Raw genomic sequence first — 18,143 nt, forward strand, 5'->3', positions numbered from 1 at the left:
GTTGCCTCTCTCTCGCTCTCATTCACCCATTTGTTCATATAGGTCCCTCCGGGATGGCACACGGTCCCCTGCCGGCTCTCATAGCCTCTGATTCTAAGAGGGACCCTCTCCTTTTAGACTGAAGATCACAGGCAGGAGTGGAAACCAAGACGGCAGTTTCATCCTTCTGTGTGATGCAGAACTGAGAACTTCATGCCTGGAAACATCCCTCGAGTGGACTGGAGAAAAAGCAGCAGCAGGTGACACTGAAATAGGCGGGAGACCTCAACTCAAAACAATACTCCAATTTCCCTTGGAACCCTGAGCTGGGCCAGACTAGCGAATGGTTATGGGAGAGGAGGCCATTCAGAGCTGCAGAGGACCCACAGGGTGACCTAGAGGGGACTGGACTCTGGGAAGGCACCTTGGTTCCCTTGAAAGAAAGTGAGGCTGCTTCAAAACACAGCTCTACATGCTGCCTGCAGGGGCTGGCATTTTCCATCCGCCCTGAACGATGGGCTGAAAGAATATGAGCTCAAACTACAGTTATTATTTTAAACTGAGATAAAAAATCACCATTTCAAAATGTACAATTCAATGGCATTTAGTCCATCTGCAGCGACATGCCACCATCACCCCTATCCAGTTTCAGAACATTTTCATCCCCCCACAGAAGGAACCCCGGGACCCATGTGTAGTCACGCCCCGTTCCTCCCTCCCTCCTGCCCTAGGAAATCAATGTGTTCTGTCTCTGTAGATTTGCGCATTCTGGACATTTCAAATAAATGGAATCACACACTGTGTGGCCTTTTGTGTCTGGCTGCTTTCACGGAAGAGAACGTTTTCGACATCAAACTGCAGCTTGAGAAACAAGAAGTGGCCAAAAAGGAAATTTTTCAAGTAGCAGAGCCTGGACGCAGAGAAACGTCGACGCCATTTCTTTGTGTCCTTTGCAAGCCTGACGCCTGCGTGTCCAAGAATCGGATGGTGGGAATTTAGCAAAATCACGGTAAGTCTCTATCCTCTATCCCGATTCTATTTTTATTTTTATTTTTTATTTATTTATTTTTTGCGGTACGCGGGCCTCTCACTGTTGTGGCCTCTCCCGTTGCGGAGCACAGGCTCCAGACACGCAGGCTCAGCGGCCACGGCTCACGGGCCCAGCCGCTCCGCGGCATGTGGGATCTTCCCGGACCGGGGCACGAACCCGCGTCCCCTGCGTCGGCAGGCGGACTCTCAACCACCGCGCCACCAGGAAGCCCCCAATTCTATTTTTAAAAAACAAGTACATACAGTATTCAGGTGTTAAGAAATATGTCTAAAGTGTGGACTTTAATTGAAAAGGTTAAATGTTCACATCAGAGCCACTGACACAGTGTCAGATTGTTAAATAAGGTGAAATACTAATGATGGGGAAAAAAGAAAACAGAAGAATGGGCTGCTAATGCCTCGGGGTGCTTCTCCTGTGCTTGTAACGTTCTGTGTGTACAGCAAAGCTGCTTCTGGTTCCCCTTCCCAGACGAAAATTAAGACAGATGACAGGCGCTGTTCCTATGTTTCTAAGGAGACATCTGTGATGTCATAGACTGCTCCCAGGACCCCTTAGGATGTGGAGCTTGGGAAGCTGGTCCTCTCCCGGCCTGTGCTTGGACCTGCACGTCCATGACTGGGGCTGTGTTCCCCTTGACACCCTGCTCCAGACCCGGAGGATAGGTCCAAGTCATCATTCAGTGGGCCAAACTTGGCCCTCTGCTCCATGTTCCCGATGTTACCGATCAGAGCCAGCACGCCCAAGAAGAAAAGTCTGGTGCCCAACTGGATAGAGCAGGGCCTGATCGTCCTACGGCAAGTGGCCAGCCGGAACGAACAGACCCCAGAATGGAAACTTCTCCAGAAAGAGCGCTCCCTCAGCAAGTCAGCTCAGGCCATCAACGGCTACTACAGGAAGATGGTACGGAGTCTCGGGAAAAAGGATGGCCCGGCCACATGCAGGTCATCAGCAGATGACCTGCTTCTCCCACTGGATGAAAGGCCTCGAGGGTGGTGGGCTAATAAGAGCATCCCAAATCAGCTTGGCTGATGGATTACAATGGGTGGATTCTGGGAGTGGATGGAGACTGGGAGACAAGAGGCAATGTCTGCTCTGAGCCTTCCTTAGGGAAGTCTTGAGAAGGAGGGAATGGGGAGGGGAGAACATAAGGAAGAGAAAGCACGGACGGGAAGGTTCAGGCAGGTACCACACGCTGGGGGAGACTGGAGAGCCACCGCACTCCCCAGGGGCCTCCTAAGTGGACTTGGCTCTGGGCTCAGCCGACTGCAACTTCTAAAGCAAGGTCCCCACGGCCCTCATCAAGCAGCCAGTTTTCCGGGAGGGGACAGCCCACTGTGTCGGCACACACGACAGGCCCTGGCGCTCCGCCAGCAGATGGGAGGGGGCTTCCGGGGTCCCTCTCCTGCTGGTCTCATTTTCCTGCTCCTCAGAGAGATTTCAACAAGGACACCAGCCCCCAGGACAGCGGCTTCCTGTCTGAAATGGAGGAGCTTTGGCACAAGTTTCTCACACGTCCGGGCTGTCGCCAGTTCAGCACCAGGTCCACGTCCATGACCCACTATGGTGAGCGTGCCCAGCGGGGCCCCACGTGGGCACCCCCCCCCCATCGGAGTCCGGGACCCGCACGGGGTCCTGGCACACAGCAGCCTGCGGGGGTGGCCAGAGGGGACGTGTGCAGTGGCCACAGCTGCTGCTTCTGATATTGGCCCTCAGCTGAGGCCAGAGTGGGAGGGGGGATGGAGGGAAGGAAAGGCCTGTATTTCTGGTCTCCCAGCCCTCTTGCTTCTGTGGTCTCACTCACCAAGATTCAACAGGGTTGGGACAGGGGTGGAGAAGCTTGAAGATTCTGGAAGCTTCAGGAAAGGGGTCCATAGGGCCAAAGGCAGCTCATTAGGGACCAAGCCCCGAAAGGAGGCTTAGCAAGCCTCTCGTCTAAGCCTACGTTGCTCTGATAGGGATAAGAGGCTCTGAGAGGGCAGCTAAGGCGCCCAGCTGTCACCCGAGTGGCATCGGTCAGGCCAGCTGTCATCCCAGACCTCCAGCTCCAGGACCTAGGCTACTCCCATTTCCCCACACACGGCATTTTCCTTAGTGGTGTTGACACGGAGGCCGAGTGCCTGCAGCCAGCATCTGGGGTCCTGTCCGTGGATGTCAGGCGGCAGTCAGGCAAAAGTAGGGCCCTGCCCACCTGTCCAGGCTCTAAGCTTCCCTTTCTCAGTGCCAGGGCCTCAGAGAGCAGCCAGCACTCCAGGACTTAGAGGAGGAGCCACTTTTACAGGAGGGAATGGGGCTGCCCTCCAGGGAAGGGGATGCACCAAGTTGCAGAGATTAAGTTGCACCTGATCAGTTTCAGGTGGACACACCAGTGGTGGGTACGGGGACAGAACTACGTTTCCATTCAGTCGCGTAGTCCAATCCTATGCACGCGCTGAGAAAACCACCTTGAACCCTACCCAACACTTAAAAGGAAAAGAAATACTAGTCTCTGTCCTGGAGGTCTTGGGAAGACTCGGCCTTAGCCGTCATCTGTTGGCACGTTTACCATCCTGCAGGTTCAGCCACGACTCTCGCTCTCCCCGAGGACAGGTGCGTCAGCTCTGACACCTGGAAGGTGACTGAGGACCTGCTCTCTGGTCAGGAGGGCTTGGACATGAAGGTGGAAGGTGAGGGCGGGCCTGCTGGGCACATGTGACCCATGGGGTTCTCTTCTCGGACCCCAGCCCTGAGGTCCTCTGCCTTCACCCGCAGGGACCCCTGCTCCCTGCAGAGCCACCCGATCATGCCCCACGGAACTCCCTTCCTAGGACCGCCTGCCTGGCCCTATGTACCTTACACAGGCTCCTGGGATGCATCCCTCCTTGATTAGAGGGACCCACATACACTGTTCGTACAGACAAACACTTTTGTTTATCCAGAGGTGAAATCCACCCCCAGACGTCTCCTTTGCCTGAATTCAAGGAAACTCCTCAAAAGTGTCCCCTGTGCACAGGACAGAGTCAGGATGTCCCCTCTTGTCCTGACCCCCAGGCTCTGGGAATCTTGAAGGGTGCTTTGATGCCTCTCATACACACTGGGCTGGGTGTAGGGGACAGACAAGGATGTAGAGAAGCCCAGCTGGGCAGGGAAAGGTTTCAGGGGGGAATCTTGAAAGGGGGATGTTACGGAAGATCCGGGGCAACTCAGCTCGGGGAGAGTCTGACCGGCCCCCGCCCCGCCTCTTGACAGGCTGCCGGCTTCCATTTAGTAAGAGTGTCGGCGAGTTCAGTTACCTTCGGGTGAAGAGTGAGTCCCAGGTGTTGAGCCCGGCCCCCAGCAACCCGGTCCTAGGGCAGAGCTACCCAAGGAAGTGGGTACCTTGGTACATCTCCGTCATCCACGAGAAGGTACGGCTGAGAGCGGAGCCTGGGCACGGATCCTGGTCCTGGCGCCCCGGCTCCACATCCTGCCCGAGAGGATGCCCGACCCTGGGGGCTCTCGTTCTAGTATCTGGTTGGCTGTGTAAGCAGGTCCCAGACATGGCCTGAACTGACATCCAGACCCCCTCCCATGGCTTCTACGAATCAGATGTTTTACAAGCCTAGGTCCTGCCCATCTTCATCCCTGTGGGGGGCAGTTTAGGCTGGCCTGGACGTCACCCACTCTTACACAGCTCCCCCCATGAGTCAAGACCTTCAACATCCATATATTCTTTAAAATAGTAATAATCAGCTTGATGGGATCTACCTACGGGTGGATTCATCGTGGTATCATTTTTTCATCCATGTTTATGAGAGGGACTGGCCCATAATTTACCCGCCTTGTCATTCCCTGTTCGCTTTTGGTGTCAGAGTTTTCTGGCCTCATAACAACAACAGTGAAAGTTGGAAAGTTTTCGCTCTTTTTCTATTTTGTGGAAGAGTTTGCATAAGGCTGGTGTTATTGCTTTGTTAAATTCTGAAGAATTCATCATTGAAGCCATCTGTACCTGGCAATTTCTTACAGGGTTGGTTTTTAAAATAACAAATTCAATTCCTTTTAAGATATTCCGACTTCCTTTTCTCTCGTTTCGGTTTTGGTAAGCTATGTTTTTCTAGGAATGTGCCCATTTCATGTAAATTTTCCAATCTGTGAGCCTAACTCTGTGCACAAGAGTCTCTTAGTATTATTCTTCCAAAGTCTGGAGAAGATTCTGCAGAACGTTGCCTGTTTTTTTTTTGTTCCTGACATCGTTAACTTGTGCCTGCTCTCTTTTTCTCTCCACCAGTCTTATCAATGTTAAAAGTCTTCTCTTAGGGGCTTCCCTGGTGGTGCAGTGGTTGGGAGTCCGCCTGCCGATGCAGGGGACGCGGGTTCGTGCCCCGGTCCGGGAAGATCCCACGTGCCGTGGAGCGGCTGGGCCCGTGAGCCACGGCCGCTGGGCCTGCGCATCCGGAGCCTGTGCTCCGCAACGGGAGAGGTCACAGCAGTGAGAGGCCCACGTACGGCAAAAAAAAAAGAAAAAAAACTCTCTTCCTGCTATGGTCTTTATGTTAAATTTCCAGTTCTTTTTCTGAATTCTTGAGATGGACACTTAGATCATTGATTTTCCATTGTTTCCCCTAATCCATGCATTCGAAGGATCTGTCCTTCGTCACAGCTTTTCATTCGCCCGTCTTGACGTGTCCAAATGCTTGTTATCGTTCAGTTTAAAATATTTTCCAGCTTCCTTTGTGACTTCTTCTTGGACTTGTGGGCTCCGTGGAAGCCTGTCACTTAGCTCCGAGTTATCTTTCCTTCCAGAGCTCTGTCTGGCCCCTTCCCGCTGGCCTGGAGGGTTCCCTTTAGTATTTTTCTCTCAGTTGTTCTGCTGGCGACGAATTCTTCCAGTTACTGTTTTTGTCCCAAAACACATTTATTTTGTCTTCAGTTTTGAATAATTGAGGGCATGGAGGTTTTGAGAGTGGGTGGTGGAGGGGCAGTGGGCCCAGCCCTGACAAGCCCCCTGGAGGTGGCCCTCGGAGGGGGTGCTGGTTAGCTGTCCTCGGTCACACCTGGGGGCTGACCGGGAGATCAGCCTGCTGCCTGGAGATCCCCGGGCAAGGGTTGCCCTTAAGCAGGAGGTGGCTGGGGATGGGGAGTGGGGGGTGCAGGGCAGGAGGCCTGCTCTTCCTGGGCCCGGAGCTGCTGCTCTGCTGGGGGCTGGTGGTGCTGGAGGAGCATCTGAGTGGCCTGACCGCGCCCGGGGCTGCCCTGTTTCTGCCCAGGACCGGTGCCTGTTTGCACTGGGGAAGGAAGTCCAGCGCCTCTCCGAGCTGGAGGTGCAGGTTCAGAAGAAAGACGAGGAGATCCTGGCTCTCCAGGAGGAGAGGGAGGCCTTGAGAAAGCAGCTGAAGTGCCTCCTGAAGAGCAAAAGCCAGGAGGCCTCGCTGAGCGAGGTCATGACTGTGAGCAGAGGCAGGCGCTCCGCGGGCGGCGGTGGCTTGGATTAGCCTGACCTGTTCTAGCTGTGGGGGTTCCGTGTCCTTGCCTGTAACGTCGGGTGGGCCCCCGGGCCCCCACCCCTCACCCAGGTCTGGGGGGCGCCCTGGAGGAGGCGGGTCGGGGTAGGGCTCTGCGTGGCCCAGGGGAGCGGTCACCGAGTCTGAGAGCTGACTTCTTTCACGTCTGGGGATACAGCCAGTGTTTATGCTGGGTCCTTGCGTGAAGTGGGGCTGGAGGCTTCCAACCATCACCGGACCCTCTGGCCGCCGCCAGGAAAAGCTACCCAGGCACCGATGGTGGGGGACTGGTGGGCGGGAACAGCAGGAGTCTGGAGAGGCCTGGAAGCATCGTCCTGTGACCCCTGTTCCCCGGCCTCCTGGGGGCTGTCAGACAGGCGTGAGCGGGCAGTGCAGGGCGGTGACCCGCGGGCACGTCTGAGGTCGGGCCCCCGCCAAACTCCTCCAGATGAGCATGCTCGTTACTGCCAGGCCACTCACCAGGGCTGCTGGGGGAGCGGGGTGGAGCCAGAAACCATACGACCCCCCAGGGCTGCCATCTGCACACTGTGGCCCCCTGCCCACCGACAGGGCACCCCTGGCAGGAGGATGGTGGGTCCCCCTTCCAGGAAGACAGGTCTCGGCGGCGCGGCCCCTGGGGGAGCTGAAGGTGCAGATTGAAACCCTGAGGCTCCCACGGGCCTCTTGCAGGAGCGGCCGGAGGAGTCGGCGCCGAAGCTGCAGGAGAGACTGAACACCCTTAGGACCTTCATCAGAGGCAATGAGGGGCCGGAGCACAGGCAGCAGGTGCGGGCTGGCCGGGGCCTCCTCTCCCAGGCTGCCCATGCGATGCCCAGGCCACAGGCTCCCACCTGGCGTCCGCATCCGGTGGTCCCCGCCCAGGCGATACCCTCGGCCGCACTGGAGGGGAGCAGGGGAGGGGTGATGGGGCAGCTCCTGGAGATGTAGCCCCGGCCCCACCCCCGCTCCCTGGGGGCCCCCTTCGCAGTGCACCCTCCGCCCCCGTGAATGGCCGAGCCCCTTTCCACAGGCATGCCCGCAGTCCTGCGCAGCATGCCCGTCCCTCCCCCAGATGCAGGGAGAGCACGCCGTGACCGACAGAGGCAAGGACCTGGAAGGAGGCAGCTACGAGGAGGAAGACGGCCTGGAACGGGAGGCCGAGCCGGCGGCGGACGAGGGGGCGAGGGCCAGTGCCAGCAGGAAGGGGATTCTGCAGGAGAAGGCGGCGACGGTGGTGGTCGCGGAGGGCGCCGCGGAGGGGGAGGCCGCGGGCGGGAAGAGGGCTGCCTCCGTGGCCCACACCTTTGCGGGGGAGCTGAGAGCCCAGCTGGAGGGGCACGAACAGCTGGTCCGGGAGTTCCAGTTCCAGCTCGAGATCACGAGGACCAGACACTCCCTGGCAACAGGTGGGAAGTTGGAGGATGGTGAGGCAGGGCCAGCAGCGAGCATGCCCAGCTCTGCCAGCTTTGCCCCGTGTCCCTCTCAACCGGGACCATGTGGCGGCGGCGCTGGAGCCCCGGCGTGGGAGCCAGCAGCCCTCAGCCCGGAGCCCTCGGCCCGCAGCCCTCGGCCCGGAGCCCTCGGCCCGCAGCCCTCGGCCCGGAGCCCTCGGCCCGGAGCCCTCGGCCCGCAGCCCTCGGCCCGCAGCCCTCGGCCCGGAGCCATCTGCCCGGAGCCCTCGGCCCGGAGCCCTCGGCCCGCAGCCCTCGGCCCGGAGCCCTCGGCCCGGAGCCCTCGGCCCGCAGCCCTCGGCCCGCAGCCCTCGGCCCGGAGCCATCTGCCCGGAGCCCTCGGCCCGGAGCCCTCGGCCCGCAGCCCTCGGCCCGGAGCCCTCGGCCCGGAGCCCTCGGCCCGCAGCCCTCGGCCCGCAGCCCTCGGCCCGGAGCCATCTGCCCGGAGCCCTCGGCCCGGAGCCCTCGGCCCGCAGCCCTCGGCCCGGAGCCCTCGGCCCGGAGCCCTCGGCCCGGAGCCCTCGGCCCGCAGCCCTCGGCCCGGAGCCCTCGGCCCGCAGCCCTCGGCCCGGAGCCCTCGGCCCGGAGCCCTCGGCCCGCAGCCCTCGGCCCGGAGCCCTCGGCCCGCAGCCCTCGGCCCGGAGCCCTCGGCCCGGAGCCCTCGGCCCGCAGCCCTCGGCCCGGAGCCCTCGGCCCGCAGCCCTCGGCCCGGAGCCCTCGGCCCGGAGCCCTCGGCCCGCAGCCCTCGGCCCGGAGCCCTCGGCCCGCAGCCCTCGGCCCGGAGCCCTCGGCCCGGAGCCCTCGGCCCGCAGCCCTCGGCCCGGAGCCCTCGGCCCGCAGCCCTCGGCCCGGAGCCCTCGGCCCGGAGCCCTCGGCCCGCAGCCCTCGGCCCGGAGCCCTCGGCCCGCAGCCCTCGGCCCGGAGCCCTCGGCCCGGAGCCCTCGGCCCGCAGCCCTCGGCCCGGAGCCCTCGGCCCGCAGCCCTCGGCCCGGAGCCCTCGGCCCGGAGCCCTCGGCCCGCAGCCCTCGGCCCGGAGCCCTCGGCCCGCAGCCCTCGGCCCGGAGCCCTCGGCCCGGAGCCCTCGGCCCGCAGCCCTCGGCCCGGAGCCCTCGGCCCGCAGCCCTCGGCCCGGAGCCCTCGGCCCGGAGCCCTCGGCCCGCAGCCCTCGGCCCGGAGCCCTCGGCCCGCAGCCCTCGGCCCGGAGCCCTCGGCCCGGAGCCCTCGGCCCGCAGCCCTCGGCCCGGAGCCCTCGGCCCGCAGCCCTCGGCCCGGAGCCCTCGGCCCGGAGCCCTCGGCCCGCAGCCCTCGGCCCGGAGCCCTCGGCCCGCAGCCCTCGGCCCGGAGCCCTCGGCCCGGAGCCCTCGGCCCGCAGCCCTCGGCCCGGAGCCCTCGGCCCGCAGCCCTCGGCCCGGAGCCCTCGGCCCGGAGCCCTCGGCCCGCAGCCCTCGGCCCGGAGCCCTCGGCCCGCAGCCCTCGGCCCGGAGCCCTCGGCCCGGAGCCCTCGGCCCGCAGCCCTCGGCCCGGAGCCCTCGGCCCGCAGCCCTCGGCCCGGAGCCCTCGGCCCGGAGCCCTCGGCCCGCAGCCCTCGGCCCGGAGCCCTCGGCCCGCAGCCCTCGGCCCGGAGCCCTCGGCCCGGAGCCCTCGGCCCGCAGCCCTCGGCCCGGAGCCCTCGGCCCGCAGCCCTCGGCCCGGAGCCCTCGGCCCGGAGCCCTCGGCCCGCAGCCCTCGGCCCGGAGCCCTCGGCCCGCAGCCCTCGGCCCGGAGCCCTCGGCCCGCAGCCCTCGGCCCGCAGCCCTCGGCCCGCAGCCCTCGGGATGACGTGGTGACCAGCGCCCTCTCCTCCCCCCTCGCTCTCGCCCCACCCAGGAGCCATCATGTCTTTACAGCGACAAGCGGAAATCCAGGAGTCGCAGCTGCAGAGCCTCAGCATGGAGAACGGGGCATTACAGAAGGAGCTGCGAGAGCGGGAGCAGCAGCTGCGAGCCATGTCCGACAAGGTGGCGGTGTCCTCCGTCACGTCACAGGTGTCCTCCCGCTGGGGCTCTGGGACCGGTGCCGTCCGTCCCATGCCCCTGATGGAGGCGCTTGACTAGGGAGCTGACAGTGGCGGAGCTGGGGTTCACACCCCGCCCCGCCGTACTCTGCGCTGCCCTGTGTCCCCAGCAGTCATCTCTGTCTCCTGGGCCACTGGGCTCCTGGCCATTTCTCAAGCATCTCCTGGCCCCTGGGTCCAAGGGCTATGACCCCCACGGACCTTAGGGAAGTTGCCACTGCAATGAGCCCAGCGCATTGGTGACCTTAGGGAGATCGCCAATGCACTGAAGCATTTGTATTTTTATTTTTTAATTTAATTTAATTTTTTGGCCACACTGAATGGCTTGCAGGATCTTAGTTCCCCGACAGGGATTGAACCCGGGCCCTCGGCAATGAAAGCATGCGTGGAGTCCTAGCCACTGGACCGCCTGGGAATTCCCTGAAGCATTTTTAGCTTTTATTTTTATCCAAGTTTTTCATGCACAAAGCTACACAGCTTAAGGAACCAAACAGTTCCACAGGCTTATTATGTGAAACAGGAGTCTGACCCTTCTGTTTCTCATTTGCCCATCCCCCAAGACAACCGCTTTCAACTCTCCTAGCTGATTCTTGAAGGCTGGCTCTTCGTATCTCGAGATTGCATGCTTACGATGCCCATTCTAGACGTCTCTCCATCTTGGCATCACCCAGCGCTTCCTTCTTTCCTCGCTTGCCTCCCCGGCCCGGGAACTCCTCGCCCTCCCCGTACTATTCCATCACAGCATCAGTGAGTGGACGCTGCATTTACATCATTGAGACGGTTATCAGGTGCACACGCACGTGACCGAAACACACGTTCTGTGAAACAGTATTAAGATCCATAAACCACATTTTAAAGCCGCTGCCATCCACATTTTTTCTCTTTCTTGACCTACTCGCATATTTTCACTGGAGCACATCCTTCAGCAGTTTTTTGAGAAAGATGAGTGGAGGTAAAATTTGGGGGACGTCGTAAGGACATTCTGCAAATGTCCCCCTCTTCCACACATTAATAGAACTTGTTTGGAATAGAATTCTGGTGTGGCAAGCACTTTCCCTCAGCAGTGTGAAGGCATTGCTCCATGTGTCCGAGCTTCTAGGGTTCCTGGTGGGAAGCCCAAACTCATCCTGACTTGTGCTTTCTTACAACACAGTTTTTGGTGGTGCTTTGTTTCTCTCTGGAAAATTGCAAGATCCTGCCTTTGTCCCCTGTGTGCAGAAGCTTCCATAGTTGGGACTTCTTAAGGGTCTGTTTTCATTTGTCCTGGGCACTTAATGGGCAACTGGAAACTTGTGTCCTTCAGTTTTAGAATTTTTCTTTGTTTATATAGTTTTTATTTCGGTCTGTTTCCTCTGAACCCTCCTTCTGGCATCTCCATCAATCGGCCAGTGGACCTCCCCTTCTGGTCTCTTTTCTCCTTCCTGTCTGTTCCCTCCTACCTTTCATCGCTTTGTCTTTCTGTTCCTCTTTTATGAGATTTCCTTAACTTTGGCAACAGCCCTCCTCCTGAGCTTTAATTTTGCTCATTTACAGTTCCCAAGATCTTGCTTTCGCTCTCCGAATGTTGCTCCCCCGCTTTTTTGGAAGCACACTCTCGTTTTGTTTCTCAATTGCAGTACGTCTCTGACCTCGCTGAGAGCGTAAGTGTTAATTATGGGTTTTGGCTTCTTGTGCCATTTCTATCTCCTATAAGCTCCTTTTGTAAGTCTGGTTTTGGTTTCTGTTATTCCTGCAAGAATCTTGCTCCAAGGTCAGAGCTGCCTGGAATCTCTGAGCCCTTGAGTGATAATTTTGTGCTTCATGGCAGAGAGCTGGTCTTGGGCGTTTCAGCGGAGAGTTAGTTCAGTGGTCATTGTTGTTGGGTCTCTCCTCTTGGTTTGCCCAGATTCTCCTGGAATCTGGGAAACTGGGAAAATTCCTTTCCCGGAAGGTAAAGGCCCAGCTGCCAGTGTTTTAGGACCATGTCGGGCAGAGGCTGCAGTCTCCACATTCAGCCCCCACAACCTGCACCTGGAGCTGGGGGTCTCCACCAAGTGAGCCTGGCATCTCCCAGGCCAGAGACCCCCTGCGGCCCCCCGGCATAAAGTCTCCTGCCAGGTGGAAAAGGGGCAGGCGCTCGGCAGCTCCTGGTCAGGGACGAGTCTGCGGCTCCTGGTTTCTGAAACGATGTTCCTCATCGTGTTGGTTTCCACGTCCAGAACAGCCCAGCACCACCAATTTCTGAGATTTCCAGGGACTCTGACAGCTCTCCCCACTGCTGGCTCTGGAGCCAGCTTCCCAAGTGTGTTTGGTGCCGCCCCTCCTCCCCTCCCTGTCCAGCAGAAACCAACTGCGGAGCTTTCGTCTTACTGAGGTTCAGGGAGGGGGCTGTCTGGTGTCTCGCCCCCCAGCCCTTGAGCGAAGCCCCCTCTGTCTTGCAGTTCTCCAACCTCCGGGAAGACAAGAAACATGAGGAGATGATGGGACTGATCGAGAAGGACAACCTTCTACTCCGACAGGTGCCCGTGGGGTGGTCAGGGGGCAGCCGCAGGCCTGGACGGTGACGGTGGGGGGAGAGGAAGCTGGCAGATCCCTCACCGCTGGGCAGCACCCCATTCAGCAAATCCAGAAGCACAAACACCAACAGGGGTCCCTGTCACGGCTGGGGCCGGGCTGACTTGAAGAGCTCAGGGAGAGGTGGCCGTCTTCAGAGGAAGGAGTGGGGGCAGGTGGGCCTACTGCTCCGTCTCTCTGCCCCTCAGCAAGTGTCAGAGCTGGAGAAGGAACTGATCAAGCGGGAACGGACCATCTCGGAGTTGGAGGCCAAGGTCAGCCAGCTGCAGGCCCAGGTGAACCAGAGCCAGGACCATCTGCAGAGGCGGAAGCAGCTGCAGGAGGAGATGCAGAGCAAGAATGAGATGATCCAGCGGGCGGAACAGCAGGCCCGCGTGGCCCTGGAGAGCGCCCAGTCCAGGGTACACCCGGCTCCCCCCTCCTGAGGGCCCTCGCCCAGCGCTGCCCAGCGCCCACCCCGGGGACTGTGCACGGGTGCTCTGGCTCACCCCCCCGCCCCTTGTGTCCAGGAATGCTGGTGGAGGAGGGGGCAAGGGTGCAATGGGCGTGGCAGCCGTAGACGTAGGAGCCGGAGGGCGCCGGGTGTCGGGGCTTTGCCTATGGAGGAGCCCCTTGGGTTGTGCTGTGAAAGGGTCCCAGGGGTGTGGGTGGCCAGCCAGGAAGTGGAAGGGCTCTGAGGTGGGAGAGAAGCATTAATAATAACGCCATCCATGTATAACTTGAGAGCACTTGCTGTGGGTCAGGTGCTCTTCTGAGCATTTATTAAGGCGTTCAACCCTGTTAACAAAGCTGGGATGTGGCTTTCATGAGTGTCCTCACCTGATAGATAGGAACCTGCAGCAGAGAGGGTAAATGGTCCATCTGAGGTCCCAGAGCTGCGTGGACGTGGTGTTAGGGTGTGCAGTGCAGGGTCCCCATTCTGAGCTCCCCATTAGATGTAAGCAAAGGCATGGGGCGGGGGATTTAGGAGGGACCCGTCAGAGATCTGACTTGATTTAGAATCCAAAACCAGCAAAGGTAAAGACCCCAAGCTTGCAGGCTTTTGAAATAACATTTTCCCCACTCACCCACCAGGAGTGCCACCTGTAACCAGCTTTGTTCTCTGTCCTGTTGGGGCCGGCCTCCTGCTGGCCAGCTGACAGCATCACTGAGCCCCTCCCCCTTGCCTGTTATCTTTTATAAAACTGTGTTTCCCATCCAGCAGCATTGCCAGCTAAATTGCTAGATGGGTGACAGTGTATAGATGGTTCCATTTCTAGTGGGTTTGGTAGAGCCCAGAATGCAGTGTTGAGAAGGATTCTGAGGCTCAGTCTGGGATCAGCAGGTAGTAATGCCATGACCGGTGAGTGATGCCTGAGACAGGCCCGGGTGTGGGGCGCCGTGGATGGTTGCCCCAGGTGACTACCACCCCTTACCCAGCAGGAGGCACCTCTGGTACAGAGGGTGAGCCCCCGTTTCCCTCATGACCCCTGTACCTAGCATGGTGCCTGGCACAGAGCTGGCATTTAATCCATGTTGGAAAGAAGGAAAGGAAGCCCCCTGCCCCCTCAAGGTCCAGGGGCTTGTGGCATCCCTGTCCCAGAGGCAAAGTGGACCGACTTGCATGGCGTTAGGCAACGCCACATCTCTCCGGCGTGGCTCTCCCTCAGCATTTCTACATCAGCAGGGCCCCCGGACACCGAGGGTGAGAAGCTGGAGCTGAGCTTGTCACCGTGACTTGGGGGACACTGTCTGAGGGCTTCTGGGGGTGCAGGTCAGAGGAGTGTATTCTGAAATTACTGGGAGGCATGATGCACTCTCCTCTGTGGAGGTGGGCTGGGGCCCTGAGCACCCACAAGGATGCTGATGGCAGAAAAAAACTAGACAGCCTCAGTGGTCCATTCTGCTTAACGCCTGGTTAACGCCTGGTTAACCGTTTAATGCAGATGCCCACAGCATGGAGGAAGGGAGGGAGTACAATGACCAAAGGGGGGCTAACGGAGTCTGCAGGACGTTTTCTGCGCCACTGACAGTCTCCTGGGGGTCAGCAGGAGACTGTGGCTGAAGCTCCTTCAGAGAAGGGGGGGGAAGGTCTGGGGGTCATTTGGAGCTTTTTGTTTTGTTTGTTTTGTTTTCTTGCGGTACTCGGGCCTCTCACTATTGTGGCCTCTCCCGTTGCGGAGCACAGGCTCAGCGGCCATGGCTCACTGGCCCAGCCGCTCCGCGGCATATGGGATCTTCCCGGACCGGGGCACAAACCCGTGTCCCCTGCATCGGCAGGCGGACTCTCAACCACTGCGCCACCAGGGAAGCCCCGGAGCTTTTGTTTTGTTTTGTTTTGACCACATGCAGGTTTTACTTTTTCAATTAAAAACAAACAAACAACAAAAACTTGGTGTGGTAGAAAGTCTTTGCACTTTGGTGTTAAGCTTCCTGGGTCCAGGTTGTGATCTGGCACCTTCTAGCTCTAAGGCGACCACACTGACCTCTCCCACCCTGATTCCAATTCCTAAAGCCAGGAAAAATGAGGCCAGGTCTACCTTCCCTAGAACCTCAGTGAGGTGGCAGGTGTGGAGGATGCTGCCTCCTCCGCTAAAGGCGAGCTTGGTTATTTTCCCTGTGCTCACAGCTTGAAAGACTAAGGAACACGATCATCCAGGCCACCTTCAACACCATAGGACTCAAGTCCTTGGCCACCGAGATCTCTGACAGTGACATCCTGGAAGCCTTGCAGGTATATCCAGCCTCCTTGTCCCTGGGGCCACGTCTCCACGTCAGCGCTCCAGGGTCTGCAGCTGGGAGCAGAGGTGAGAGGCCTGGATGGGAGGCTAGGGACCCCCATTCTTGTCCTGGTGGTGTCACCCTTTTACTGTGACCCCAGAACAGTCCTTTCTCTCTGCTTAGGCAGAGGGGACTAGGTCTCCCTAATGGGTGGCAATGTCCCCGAGCTGCTCTCAGCATTCAGCACCCAGCAGCAGCTGCTGCAAACCTACCCAGTGCAGTAGGGAGGGGACCAAACTGCTGGGTCCTGGCCATTTTCTTGCAGCAGGAGCCCATCCCCAGGCTCTGCCCAGCTCAGCCTCCTCCAAGGATGCTACTTTGCAGCTCAGCCGGGCCTCCGCTGGAATCCCTGCTGAGCCAGGAGTCTGGCATGGACCCTCTCCCCGGCCTTGGTCCATGCCAGCTCCTCACTGACAGGCAGAGGCCTCAGAGGGGCAGGGCGGTGAAGGGGAAATAGTGCAGCTCTGGGGCGGCAGGAGTGAGTCACCACCTCCTGGACCTTAGCTTCAAAGCTGTGGGCCGGTCACTTGACTTCGCTGAGCTGTAGAGCTTCCCTCTGTACCCGGGACAGCGTGCCTGCCTTCCAGGCATCACGGGGCCCACAGCTCTGGGAGGAAAGCACCTGAAAGACAGGTGCTCCGTGCGGGGCCCCAAGCCTCCTTCGACAGCACAGCCCTAGACCCCAGCAGCTACCCATGACCTACCACCGGCCCACACTTCCCTGGGCCTGGGTTCCTTTCCTCTGTGAGGTGGGGCGGGGAGTTAATGGTGCTCTTGTAGGGTGGCCACAGTCCTCAGGGCAGAGGGGACCTCTGCATGGGGACCTGGGGAGAGGTCTCTGTTGTTTGGGGCCTGGGGCCTGGCTACTGTTGTTTGTGGGAGGGGAAGAGGGAAGAAAGAGAGGGGGAAGGAGAGAGAAGATGGGAGGGATGGGGGATGGGAGGGAGGGAGGGAGGGGGGAGGGGGATAGGAGGAGTCATCACCATCACCCAGTAGCCAGGGAAAGCCGCCTTCCTTTGCCAATGCCCCACACAAACCAGCAATGGGCCAGAGAGAAGGCTGAGGAGGGGCGGGACAGCCTTCCCTGTGCCCAGGACAGAAGGGACTTGAGGTTAAGACTTGACGGCCTCTGAGGTCTCTGGGAGTCTGGGCTCCCAGCAATTCCCAGAGGACTAAGAAGTGCATTTGGGGCAGACTCCAGGGGTGAGCTGACCTGGAGCCGATGGCGGGCATCTCTCCCCAGCTCCGAGTTCTGTGGCTTCACCCCTGTGCCTGGATCAGCCGTGGTGGGAGGGCTTTCAGAACAGAAATTGGCAAATGCTACAAACCAGAGCTTTTTATTTTCTCCTGGAGAACAGGTTGTAAATATTCACCAGCACAGCACTGAGGCAGCGGGCTCTTCTCGGGGAGGGAAGGGTGGTGTCCCAGGAGCCTGCAAGGACTGGGCACACGCTGCTGCATGTCTTTTCTAGAGGATCATCTCAGAGAGAACTGACTACTACAACCAGTTGAAACAGAAGGGGATCAAAGTGCCCCCCCTGCAGCAGTCGGAGATCTTATCCTCGCCCAGCAAGTCCAAGAAGATAACCTCCAAGTAGAGGCCCAACAGGACCCCAGGCGCAGCCAGTCCAGCGGAGGCCAGGACCCAGCCTGGGTGTGCCCTGTGTGCCCCCCCCCCCGCCTTCCCCTCCGTCAGCCCCCGTGGCCTCACCCTTGCGCCCAGATTCAGAATTACACCTGCTGTTGGCCACCGTCTCACCTTCTCCTTCACTGGGACACACAGGGGAGCTTGGGCTACAGGGACACCCCCATTCCAAAACTCACTCGTTGGGGGTCAACACAGCAGCCCGCACCCCTGGCTCCTTCCTGGGAAGACTCCACGCTGAGCAGGGTGCCCTCTGGTGGTCCCAGGTGTAGGAGGCCTGAGACTGGGCTCCTGTCCACCGCTTTCGGTTCAGACCCCAGAGCGGTCCTTCTCTGCCGCTCACGCCTGTGGCGGTTCCCCTGGCAGGGGCTCCCCAGCTGGGGCCCTGTTTTGCTGGTGCGACCGCGTGGAAGAAGATGGGTCGGGCTGCGGCACTTCTGTTCACACCCATCGCTCCTGAGATGAAAGATCTGCGAGGACAGGCACGCTTGTCAGTGTCGTTCACAGAGACCTGTGCCCGGCACACAAACACGTGCTGAACCTAGTCAGTCCTCGGCCTCTTCTCTTTGCTCTGTACCCTCACCTGTCCACGCATCCTTTCATCCTTTCCTTCGAACAGCGCTCGCTCGAGCATGGCCGCCCCACCCAGGCCTCTGGCCGCTCAGAGAGAGCGGAAGGCCGGCTGGCGGCTGGGGAACCCGATGACTGGGCGCCCCCGAGAACAATCCGGTGTTTCGGTTCTAACCAGGCGCGCTCGCCATCCCCCCTCCCCCGACTGAGCCCGCTTCTGCGCTCGAGCCCGGTTCCCGGCGGGGAAACTGCAACACATGGGAGGGGTCTAGGCCCTGGAGAGAGGCGCGCTCTGCGGCCCTTGCGGCTCCTGCGGCCCCTGCGGCCCCGGCAGCCCTTGCTGCCCCTCGCCCCTGCAGCACGCACCTCTTGGAAGGCCTGGGGACCTCCCTCTTGCTCCGCCCTGCCACGCCCCCGGGAACGGCCCCCGCCCCTCCGCCCCTCCACCAGGCCCCAACCCCGTTCCCGGAGTCCGGCGGCCGCCCACCCACGGCCTCAGGCCCCGCCCCACTTATGCTCCGCCCCGACCTACCTGCCCGGCCCCTTCCCCGGGCCCCACCACCCACCGCCTCGCCCCGCCCACCCCAGCCCTGCTCCGCCCCCGCTCAGGCCCCACCCCCTCCCA

The 18,143-nt window shown here is 60.1% G+C and overlaps 1 protein-coding gene across 1 annotated transcript; it reads left to right on the top strand.

The window, feature by feature from the left end:
* Positions 1 to 1,744: 1,744 nt before the first annotated feature.
* CCDC27 (coiled-coil domain containing 27) lies at positions 1,745 to 16,901 on the top strand. The gene is made up of 12 exons (XM_007448981.1): positions 1,745 to 1,930; positions 2,461 to 2,593; positions 3,583 to 3,693; positions 4,256 to 4,413; positions 6,253 to 6,432; positions 7,177 to 7,272; positions 7,559 to 7,892; positions 9,804 to 9,934; positions 12,411 to 12,488; positions 12,732 to 12,944; positions 15,152 to 15,256; positions 16,776 to 16,901. Exons 1-12 carry the CDS (start codon positions 1,745 to 1,747, stop codon positions 16,899 to 16,901), a joined length of 1,851 nt encoding a protein of 616 aa, XP_007449043.1.
* Positions 16,902 to 18,143: the final 1,242 nt, after the last annotated feature.

Source organism: Lipotes vexillifer, unplaced genomic scaffold (genome assembly GCF_000442215.2).
Source record: "Lipotes vexillifer unplaced genomic scaffold, Lipotes_vexillifer_v1.1 scaffold835, whole genome shotgun sequence".
NCBI classification, from domain to species: Eukaryota; Metazoa; Chordata; class Mammalia; order Artiodactyla; family Lipotidae; genus Lipotes; species Lipotes vexillifer.

What these genes read in the sequence shown, in the direction of transcription:
- CCDC27 (XM_007448981.1), top strand. Translation starts at nt 1,745, where the DNA reads ATGTTACCGATCAGAGCCAGCACGCCCAAGAAGAAAAGTCTGGTGCCC. An exon ending in CGCTGAGCGAGGTCATGACT is followed by an intron (nt 6,433 to 7,176) that starts GTGAGCAGAGGC and finishes GGCCTCTTGCAG; the next exon opens with GAGCGGCCGGAGGAGTCGGC. An exon ending in CAGACACTCCCTGGCAACAG is followed by an intron (nt 7,893 to 9,803) that starts GTGGGAAGTTGG and finishes CGCCCCACCCAG; the next exon opens with GAGCCATCATGTCTTTACAG.